This window comes from Dicentrarchus labrax, unplaced genomic scaffold (assembly GCF_905237075.1).
Source record: "Dicentrarchus labrax unplaced genomic scaffold, dlabrax2021, whole genome shotgun sequence".
NCBI lineage: Eukaryota > Metazoa > Chordata > Actinopteri > Moronidae > Dicentrarchus > Dicentrarchus labrax.
In genome coordinates, this window is record NW_026136712.1 from 5,302,969 (window position 1) to 5,313,442 (window position 10,474).

The 10,474-nt window shown below is 45.1% G+C and overlaps 2 protein-coding genes across 3 annotated transcripts; both read left to right on the forward strand.

The window, feature by feature from the left end:
- Positions 1-78: 78 nt before the first annotated feature.
- On the forward strand, positions 79-4,458 carry mrpl38 (mitochondrial ribosomal protein L38). Of its 2 annotated transcripts, none has more exons than XM_051418461.1 (9): positions 79-222; positions 964-1,152; positions 1,275-1,406; positions 1,509-1,711; positions 1,836-1,908; positions 2,233-2,278; positions 2,447-2,605; positions 3,934-4,105; positions 4,220-4,458. In XM_051418461.1, the coding sequence occupies exons 1-9, from the start codon at positions 138-140 to the stop codon at positions 4,223-4,225; spliced, it is 1,065 nt and encodes a 354-aa protein (XP_051274421.1). In that variant the 5' UTR covers positions 79-137; the 3' UTR covers positions 4,226-4,458. The 2 variants fall into 2 exon arrangements, with proteins under 2 accessions (XP_051274421.1, XP_051274419.1); XM_051418459.1 differs by having other exon boundaries at positions 80-222; positions 3,934-4,070.
- Positions 4,459-7,496: 3,038 nt separating this feature from the next.
- LOC127373828 (uncharacterized) lies at positions 7,497-10,226 on the forward strand. Its single transcript, XM_051418666.1, has 7 exons — positions 7,497-7,672; positions 7,884-7,943; positions 8,020-8,046; positions 8,374-8,843; positions 9,009-9,143; positions 9,365-9,478; positions 9,691-10,226. Exons 1-7 carry the CDS (start codon positions 7,618-7,620, stop codon positions 9,991-9,993), a joined length of 1,164 nt encoding a protein of 387 aa, XP_051274626.1. The 5' UTR covers positions 7,497-7,617; the 3' UTR covers positions 9,994-10,226.
- The last annotated feature ends 248 nt before the right edge of the window (positions 10,227-10,474 follow it).

The window sequence follows — 10,474 nt, forward strand, 5'->3', positions numbered from 1 at the left end:
TAATATATAATATATAATATGTTACCATTATTGTCTGATACAGTAAACAAATGCTGTGAGGTAAAGGCGCACAGAGTCGTTTCCATCCTCTCGGCCACCGTATTTTCTGACAGGAAAGGGGACAAACTCACTCCAAGATGGCGCTTCGCACGGCTTGTGCCGTTGCCTTGCGAACTGGGACAGATTTAGGGGTCAACAATGCGAGGACATTCGTCACAACAGGTATTGTAACGATACTGCTCATTTCAATTGGGTTCACATTTAGGAAGTCTGTCACCGGACTTCAGTTTTACACGTACGGCGCGAATGTCACGTTACATCAGCCTGAAGCAGACTCACTACACGCTGAGGAGAAAGACATTCACCAAACCCCATAGAAAAATATGACGATTCAATGTGAACCTGTAAAGGTTGGCGAAGGGAAACATTTACGACGTGTAGGTCAAGAGTAGTTACCGCTGACAATAAAATGGTTTGAGGAAACACAAACATGAAAGGTGAAACAAGTGCTGCCTGCTGTAGCTACTGGGCTTATGTTTCTACACATGCTAAAGTGAACTGAGGAAGAAATAAATAAATCTTCTTCTTTATGTAAAACTAAAACTAAACTACTATATATTTGAAGGGAGTTTCGCATGTAAAGAAGATGTCCTTTAGTTGGTCGAGCCTGCTGATACTGAGGTGGCCAAAAACCATGAATGACCTCTTTTTGTTTTTTTATTTTAAATGTGATTTAACAACATTATTAAATTCACAATAACATTACAAGGCAAAAACACAGTTACAGTACAAGAAATATAAAATAAAACCAAAATAAGTAGAAAATAAGTACTGTGCATATACAAACATGTACAAGTATAACCTTAATACCACTGAAACTTACAAATACAGATAATGGTAGGACAACATGACAAACGTTGTATTGCTATGTAACGAACTGTTGGGGATGTTTCCATATAACAGCTTTCCTCTGCAAACGGGTACCTCCTTTGGGTCCAATGCCAAACGAGGAGTTTGATATGAAAAATCTGCAGTCGGTGGAGAGGTATCGCAGCTACAATCGTTACTTCAGACAAGCCGAGGAGATGAAGAACAAACCTGCCTGGTGGAAGACCTACAGGGGCTACGTGGAGAAAGCGGATCCCGAGCATGGTGAGGAAAACAAAGGCGCTGACTGCTGATAGGGATTCTGTGGTGGTGTGAAAGTGCTCGGATTTTATTCCGTCGCAGTTTGAAAACGTTCACAGTTTAAGCGGGTCTTGCTTTTGTTGCAGGCGCAGTGCGAGTGGACATTGGACTGCCGTACTATCGACCCTGCAGGCTCAAAGAAGTGAGGGAGAGGAGGCAGGTGATGAAGGCCAACAAGGAGAATGCTGACTTGGAGAGGGCTTGTCGTCTGCGCACTTGTAAGCTCACGCACACTCAGTCCCCCTCTAAGCTCAGTGAAAATCAGATTTTAATTGTGAAAAAAAGGGTTAACTTTTTCTTTTTCATCTTTGTCCCATTAGTTAAAATCCCTCTGGATGTGGTGCAGGAAGTGTGGAAGAAGAACCGTGGTCCACTTCATATAAAGAAACTGGCAGACCACTACGGGGTCTTCAGAGATCTCTTCCCCATGGCCTATTTCCTACCTCAAGTCTCACTCCACATCTGCTACGGCCAGGACAACAGTGGTACAGTGCATTTTGGGAATCGGTTGACACCAACTGAAGTACGTTAAAGAAATGGAAGTTTACAGGGTCCTAACAACACTTAATTTCCTCCCTGAGTTCCGCATCTGTATTGAATTGTATACCTTTATATGTCTTCTCTGACTCTATTCCTTTTGTCTCTAGGCAGCATCTGTCCCTCAGATCAGCTTTGATGCGGAGGACGGCTCCCTTTGGACCCTTCTGCTCACTTGTCCAGGTCAGCTTTCACAGGAGGCACCAGATAATCAGCAACTCTCTATACTGGATCAGTCAGATAATTGATAGATTCTTAGCTATGGCTACAGAAATAGTGAAAAATATCCCAGCTAGTCTCTCAAAGTCCAAGGTTATGTCTTTAAACATCTTGTTTTGTCAGTCCAAAACCCAAGGATATTCAGTTTAATGATATAAAACTCTATTTGAGAGGTTGAAAACAGTATTTTAAAAACAATATAAACATAAAACAATTAATTGAAACAATCATTGTAGCTCTATTCTTAGCACTGACATATTGTCTAAAATCATTTATCATCTTTTTCAGATGAGCATCTTCTGGAGAATGAGGCAGAATACGTCCACTGGCTAGTGTGAGTACTTAAAGTCAACTGTGCTTTAAAAGTACAATTAAATCATTTCAGTTATCATTACTCAAATGATAAACTGTATCAATTATAGTTATTCAATCAACCCATCTTTAACCAGGCAGTTCCATTCAAATTAAAATGCGATTTTAAGAATGGCTCATGTTTCTGTAGTGGGAACATACCAGGCGGAGCAGTGCAGTCCGGGGAGGAGCTGTGTCACTACCTGCCCCCCTTCCCTGCCAAAGGAACAGGCTTCCATCGCTACGTTTATGTCCTCTTCAAGCAGGAGGGACCCATCAACTTCCAGGAGGATGTCAGGCCGTCGCCATGGTGAGCACTCTGACAGGAAGCTGACGCTCTTCACAAGTTATTCACTGCACAGGATGAGTTCTGAAATACAGTTTTTCTTTTTCTAGTGATGCTCAATAATAACCTTGTGTAGTGATCAGCATGTGTTATTGGCCTCAATCACAAAAACAAAGATTCCACCACAGGAAGTGACAGATCGTACAATAGACGTGATACACTGACATTTGAAGCCATAGTTCTACATTTTAGGAAATGCGCTAATTTGTTTTTCCCTCTGAGAGTTAGCTGAGAAGATTGATACCTTTCATGTCTATGCGCTAAACATGACACTACAGCCAGCAGCTGGTTAGCTTAGCTTTACACTAAGTAAAGGCTGAAACCAGCCTGCCTCTGTTCAAAGGTATGAAATAAACAATAAACAAGACATAATGTGTTAATATTTAAGCTTTAGATTTTGAGCAGATTTAATTAACGTTTGGACAGAGACAGTCTAGCTGTTTCCTTCTGCTTTTAGTGTTAATATTAAGCTAAGCTAACTGTCTCCTGGTTCCAACTATATTTCTAATAGACAGATATGAGAGGGGTCTCAGCTGTCTCATCTAACGGAGAAAATAAGTGCATTTCTTCAGCTGTTAAATATCTATAAAATAAAATTCGCTCAGCACTCAGTTCAGATAAAGTTAACTCACCAATATTCGATGTTTGACCTCTTGTTGTGGAGAATTTGTTTGTGGGTATTTAAGTTCAGGTTTACTGATTTTCTCTTTAAAGATGTCTATTAATGTACTGTCTATCACTATATAATGAGAATTGAAAAATAAAAAACTGTAAAAAAAACAAAGAAAATCCAGGAAAAGGATTTTTTCATGTAAAGCCACGTTTGCACCCAAAGTAACTTTTAATCCCAGGAACTACTTTTCAAGGAATTACAATGTTCCTTCAGCCCACTGTTGTCTGTGTTTTCACCACAGTCTAAAGATGAGGCAAATTAGTTGGCTGACATGAAAAAGCTGTTTTTAGATATTATTGTGTATGACTGTACAGCAACGAGGCCTGGACTTGGTCGTTGGTCCATCTGTCGTATGCTTTCTTCTCTAACTCCATGTTGATGTGTTGAAGCAAAACAAACAAAAAGGCAAATTAAAAAAAAAGATGGCTATCTGTCCCCGGAACTTGGGGAAAGTTCCTGCAGTGGAAACGCAGCTTAATGTAACCAGGTCTCTTAAACCTGAGAGTTTAGGTGTCAGCAGTCATAAAATCTCTGTGAACTGTATTTACCAGCATAAAAAGTTAGTTCAAGTTTGATACAGCAACAAATACACTAAGCTTGTGCTGCTTCTCCTCTCTAGCCATTCTCTGGTGGATCGAACATTTAAGACGGTGGATTTCTACAGAAAACACCAGGACAACATGACGCCTGCAGGCCTGGCCTTCTTCCAGTGCCAGTGGGATGAATCTGTCACCAACACCTTTCACAACACACTCAGTGAGTCACGCCAATGCGCACAAGCACACTGCAAGGTTTTTGGCCTTCAGACATTTTACAAAAATTGACCAAGTCCAACTCTTTTCATGTGTGTGCCAGTTGCCTGTGGATTAATAATAAAGCCTGCCTGTTGTATCTTCCCCCTGCAGACATGAGGGAGCCGGTGTTTGAGTTTATCCGGCCTCCAGTGTACCACCCTCCACAGGTCAAATACCCTCATAGACAGCCCCTGCGCTACCTGGACAGATACAGAGACGGAAAGGAGAACACATATGGAATATATTGATTATTAGACACACACTCACAGAAAGGAGAAAACACATTCATTGCAAATGTGTCGTTGTGTTTGGCATATTTATGTTCAAATAATAAAGCATTTTCCACCTGTGCTGAGATTGCATTTTTACCTCTGATGAGAAGGTTTTTAGTCCTGTTTGATATCAGTTTGTTAGTTGAAAAAAAAGTTTGGTTGAAAGAACAAGGGAGGCCACACACAGAAGTCAAACAAGTAATTTATTTAACTCAAAATCCAAACATATCAACTAAATGGCAAGATGTGTAAAGATATCAGTCACATCCATAATGTTAGAGTTGTGTGGTTGAGTGAAATGTGGTGCAATGTGTGTTGTATGGTGCAGTGAACCAAAAAAAAGAAGAGGGCTGAGGGTCTGTGCTGTAGGCCAGGCCGAGAGAGATACATGAGGCCTTTTTCATTTCCCAGTTTGTACATTCTCACCTCCTCGCATCTTAGTCCCTCCTCTTTGTCCAATTTGGCAAGTTTTTAAGACAACCTCTTAACAAGCTATCATCTGGTGTATCCAACTCCTCTAAATCTGCTGCCGAATCAAGAGGTGAGGTAACCCACAGGGACTGCTGTGGCAACAGAGGAATGAGACAACCCCAGACCTGGCACAGGAGAATGAGCAAAAAGTGATTCTAACAAGTTAATGTGACACAACTGCACAGATTTCTTCTTCAGGCATCAAGATTGAACAAATCAGGTCTGACACTTTTTTGGCACCGATAGTGGGAACTTAGCCTGAACAGGTGCCACACCTTGATTACCAGAGCAAAATTCACATCGTTCTCCTTGCTGATCATAAAGATATGTTTCAGCTGCATACTGGGGCCTCTTTGGCTTCTTCATGTCTGCAGGGAAGCTAAAGGGCCTGGAACTGTGTGACCAAAAACCAAGTAATTAGGACTAAAGCCAAAATCTCTTGGGAGACTTCTCTGCCAGCTAACATCAGCCACGATAACCCTTCCTCTCAGTCACGGTCTGACTCAGTGCAGTATGCACAGAGAAGGGACTTTGATGGAGTTTGATGAAACCTTTCCATAGCTCTGTGGCTCTGAGAATGGTACGCACTGGACTGAGAATGTTTAATGTTTGCCTGCTTTAACACTTAACACTTCAACAGCAGAAGTTAGATCCCTGATCAGACTGAATAATCTTTGGGAAACTGAAAATGACATAAACTGTGTCAGAGCTTTCAATTTGGTTTACCTGGTAAGGTTTTCCAGTCAACTGACATGTGTGGCACGTTTTAATGAAGTCAGAGATGTCTCTTTTCAAACAAGGCTAGTAAAAATGTTGTATGACTCTATCGTAGGTTTTACACCTTACACCTAAATGACCTGCAATGCTGTCATGAGCAGTCTGAAGTACAGTGAGTCTTATTGTAGAGGGCAGAATTATTTGCACAATCTCATCCTACAACACTGTCCCCCTGGGGAACCCATTTTCCTCACCAATAGGCGATTTTGGAGAAAATATCCATGGGCAACACTCTCTACCTCATCATCTGGAAGAACTTGACTGTACAGAGCCTGAAGTGTGGGGTCACTCTCTACTCTCTGGCAAGGTCATTGCAAGACGTAGGTAAGGGAAAAGCAGGAACAGGAAATACAGACTCTCTCTTGTGGTTTGGCTTATCAGGACAAAAATACCCTTTGGCACTGCAGCGGTGGGAAGTACCACAGACTAACTTTCTACCTGGGAAGTTGGAGTGTCCACCAGTGTAGGATTGTCTGGCCACACTTGATTGCCAGCCAGGTAATTTCCTAAGATGACATGTACTCCCCACATAAGTAGGTCACAAACCCACGTCCACATCACCTGGTCTAAGGGTATGATTCTCGCTTTGGGTGGACGAGCCCCCATTTGTTACATACCCGGCGTACAAGCAAAAGGGAGGCCACACACAGGTGTATCAGTCAAACAAGTAACTTATTTAACTCAAATCCAAACATATGAACTAAATTGTGACATGTCATATTAGTCACATTAGTATTGTTACAGGTGTGTGGTTGAGTGAAATGTGGTGCAATGTGTGTTGGGCTGAGGGTGTGCCGTAGGCCAGGATGAGAGCGAGACTGAGACTCCCAGAAGGACAGTCTTCTATAACTTTCTGAGAGCCACACCCACATGGGCAGGTAAGGCAAGTGACCCTCCAAGCTCCACCTACCAACCAACCCAAGTATCTGTAAAGCAGACAGCAGAGCAAGGTAAACAGGCAGACTAGCAGACCGGGAGGGGTTTCACATCAACTACAAGTGGACTTCTGTAAAAAGTAAAATTTTGGCATAAAAAATCCAGATCCTCCAGAGGGAGCTGCATGAAATCTGATACACGTCCTCAAGTGATGTTGCACAAGTCAGCGTTGGTTGGGGCTTAAGACTACAAGTTTGAAAATGTAAAAAAACTTTGGCTGTGAAGTTAGAAAGAAGTCAGTTTACCAGAGCTCTGTAGCCCACTCTTCATCTCTGCTTGAGGCTACATTAGCTGCTACTAGTAGAAAGTCTTGCTTAGCAAAGATGGGAAATACTACCAAATTGTTAATTTAAACCAGTATGAATATTCTATAAAAAAAACCCCAGAAAGATAACAGTATTACTGCTTCACCTTTACTCTTTCTTATACATGTTAATTTTGTAACACTAGATGAAGCAATATGTGGGTCCACAGTGTGCACTGGGCCTGCAGCACACCAATAAGGTACATTCATATTTAGTATCAACAAAATATTATATGTAGGCTTTTTGGACAGCGTATTTATTAGTCATTTCACTGCCTCATTGCACAATATTTATTTACAAAATGTTTCTTTATTGCAGTACTAATGAGCAAGATAAACAACTTGGACTTGTGTAGCACACAAATGAGAGGGAAACTGTGAACAGTGAGGTGTTGTAGTGCTTTGGCCCCAGTCTTAAATGGCTGCTATCCATTTTTTAAACCACCAGATGTCACTGCAACTGCTAATAAGTACATGCAGGTCGGTTCACATAAATCCCAGCATTACAAGCAGAAACTCCTTCAACCTGAGCAGATCAAGGCTGTTAAATAGATAAATACAACATTCTCAAAGTTTTAATCTGAAAATTGTTTCACATGCTTGTCACTGGAAGTGCAGAGTCCAACTGGTACTGACTCCTCTAAAGAGAGAGACAATTAGAGCTGATCAGAAACAGCTGTGGCACCTGCAAGACTTAAAACCTGACATGTAGCACAGCTGGTAGCATTTTCTCTTGCTGACTGACTGAAATGGCTGCTGTGCAGGCCTCGCTTATTGTTGTCTTGACTGTTTGGCTTGCCAAAGGTTTGTGTACTTCTACCTACTGTTTCAAGCTTGTGTTTGACTTGTTGGAGTATAGCAATGTAAGAGTGGCAACATGTCTTCAGCCAAAATGGTTTGGCTACTAGAGTATGCTTTGGCATAATTTCTCAAACTGTAACTTAGCTATAATGAGTCTGTGATATGTTGTGCCATCACACCGCACAACTATTAACCACAAGTGCATCATCCATAGGTTCTCTTATGGGTGCTGGTGGGAAACCATGTGGTCAAGGGATGCAGATGGGAATGAACGGTAAGAACATTTGTGACAGAACTCTTCAGAGCTACTTTCTGACACTAACTTTACATCAATTTTCTCTGTTCTACAGATAAGTCCATGCCAGAGGCTAAGGAAGGTGAGGATATTCTATAAAATACTACTGGCAAAATGTGAGTTGGGTGGAGCCCTGGTTAGCCTCACTTTAATTACAGCTGTTGGCTACTTAAAATCGGATACAACTATAATATACCTTTTGACATCATGGATGAAGTAAGAACTCAATTATTGTTTTGTCATGTAGCAATAAAATGACTGCATTGGACTGAGCTGAGTCTTTTGGGGCAAATCTCAAGTCTGTTAATGCCGTTGTTTAAAATGTCGAGTGAATTCTCACAGCAGCGTGTCTGGAGACCATGAGTCAGTTTTACTTGTCAGTAGTTCATTAATCAACTGTCTGTTTCAGTACAACTGGAAACCAATGAAGTTGATGCATCAGCTGAACACATGAAACATGCACAGAAGGCCCTTAATAGACCTCAAGGACTCAGAAATGAGAAAAATGACCATCAACGGAGAGCTGGCGACCATGTGAACAGCGACAACCTGACGGCGGGCGACCATGTGCACGTGCACTGCAACAACCTGACGGCGAGTGACAACCTGACGGCGGGCGACCATGTGCACGTGCACGGCAACAACCTGACGGCGGGCGACAACCTGCACGTGCAGGGCGACCATGTGCACGTGCAGGGCGACAACCTGACGGCGGGCGACCATGTGCACGTGCAGGGCGACAACCTGACGGCGGGCGACCATGTGCACGTGCAGGGCGACAACCTGACGGCGGGCGACCATGTGCATGTGCACTGCAACAACCTGACGGCGGGCGACCATGTGCACGTGCAGGGCGACAACCTGACGGCGAGCGACAACCTGACGGCGGGCGACCACGTGCACGTGCAGGGCTACAACCTGACGGCGGCGACAACCTGGACCATGTGCACGTGCAGGGCGACAACCTGACGGCGGGCGACCACGTGCACGTGCAGGGCGACAACCTGACGGCGGGGCGACCATGTGCACGTGCAGGGCGACAACCTGACGGCGGGCGACCATGTGCACGTGCAGGGCGACAACCTGACGGCGGGCGACCATGTGCACGTGCAGGGCGACAACCTGACGGCGGGCGACCATGTGCACGTGCAGGGCGACAACCTGACGGCGAGCGACAACCTGACGGCGGGCGACCATGTGCACGTGCAGGGCGACAACCTGACGGCGGGCGACCATGTGCACGTGCAGGGCGACAACCTGACGGCGAGCGACCATGTGCACGTGCAGGGCGACAACCTGACGGCGGCGACAACCTGACGGCGGGCGACCATGTGCACGTGCAGGGCCCCTAGGGCGACAACCTGACGGCGGGCGACCATGTGCACGTGCAGGGCTACAACCTGACGGTGGGCGACCATGTGCACGTGCAGGGCGACAACCTGACGGCGAGCGACAACCTGACGGCGGGCGACCATGTGCACGTGCAGGGCGACAACCTGACGGCGAGCGACAACCTGACGGCGGGCGACCACGTGCACGTGCAGGGCGACAACCTGACGGCGGGCGACAACCTGACGGCGGGCGACCACCTGCACGTGCAGGGCGACAACCTGACAGCGGGCGACCACGTGCACGTGCAGGGCGACAACCTGACGGCGGGCGACCACGTGCACGTGCAGGGCGACAACCTGACGGCGAGCGACCACTGCACGTCCTGGGCTACAACCTGACGGCGGGCGACCATGTGCACGTGCAGGGCGACAACCTGACGGCGGGCGACCATGTGCACGTGCAGGGCGACAACCTGACGGCGAGCGACAACCTGACGGCGGGCGACCACGTGCACGTGCAGGGCGACAACCTGACGGCGAGCGACAACCTGACGGCGGGCGACCACGTGCACGTGCTGGGCTACAACCTGACGGCGGGCGACCATGTGCACGTGCACGAGCGACAACCTGACGGCGGGCGACCATGTGCACGTGCACGGCGACCACCTGACGGCGAGCGACCCAAAGCTCCTTGCTGATTGGGCTTCACGCAACACTGCAGCTAACGACAACCTAGAAACTTTAATACAGCTGTTCAAGAAGCTACGCAGAGGGCACCTGTAGGTGCTACAGCAGCTGTGGTTAAAGCAAGCAGGTTGTTTGGAACTGCGTTTTAAGTAGAGATTTACATTTGAAGAACCATGCAATTGTTAATTTTGCATTCTACATGTACCGGTTTAATCTGCTTCAAATAAAACCCTTGATTAACTGATTTGTCTCCTTCCCCCAGAGATTAGCTTTGTAAATGGGTTAAAGGACAAATATTTACTGTCTCTTGCAAATCCAGGGATGATACTTTTTTTTATTTTTTTTTTTTACTTTTTTCTTTGTTGCAGACTATATGTGCTGTCCATGTTTTATGGAGATTTTGAACATGCTGTAATTTAAACTAGATGAGCATTCTTCTGAAGACTACTAGCATAACAGTCAAATCTCTAAACTGAGAACAGTTGAGTTACA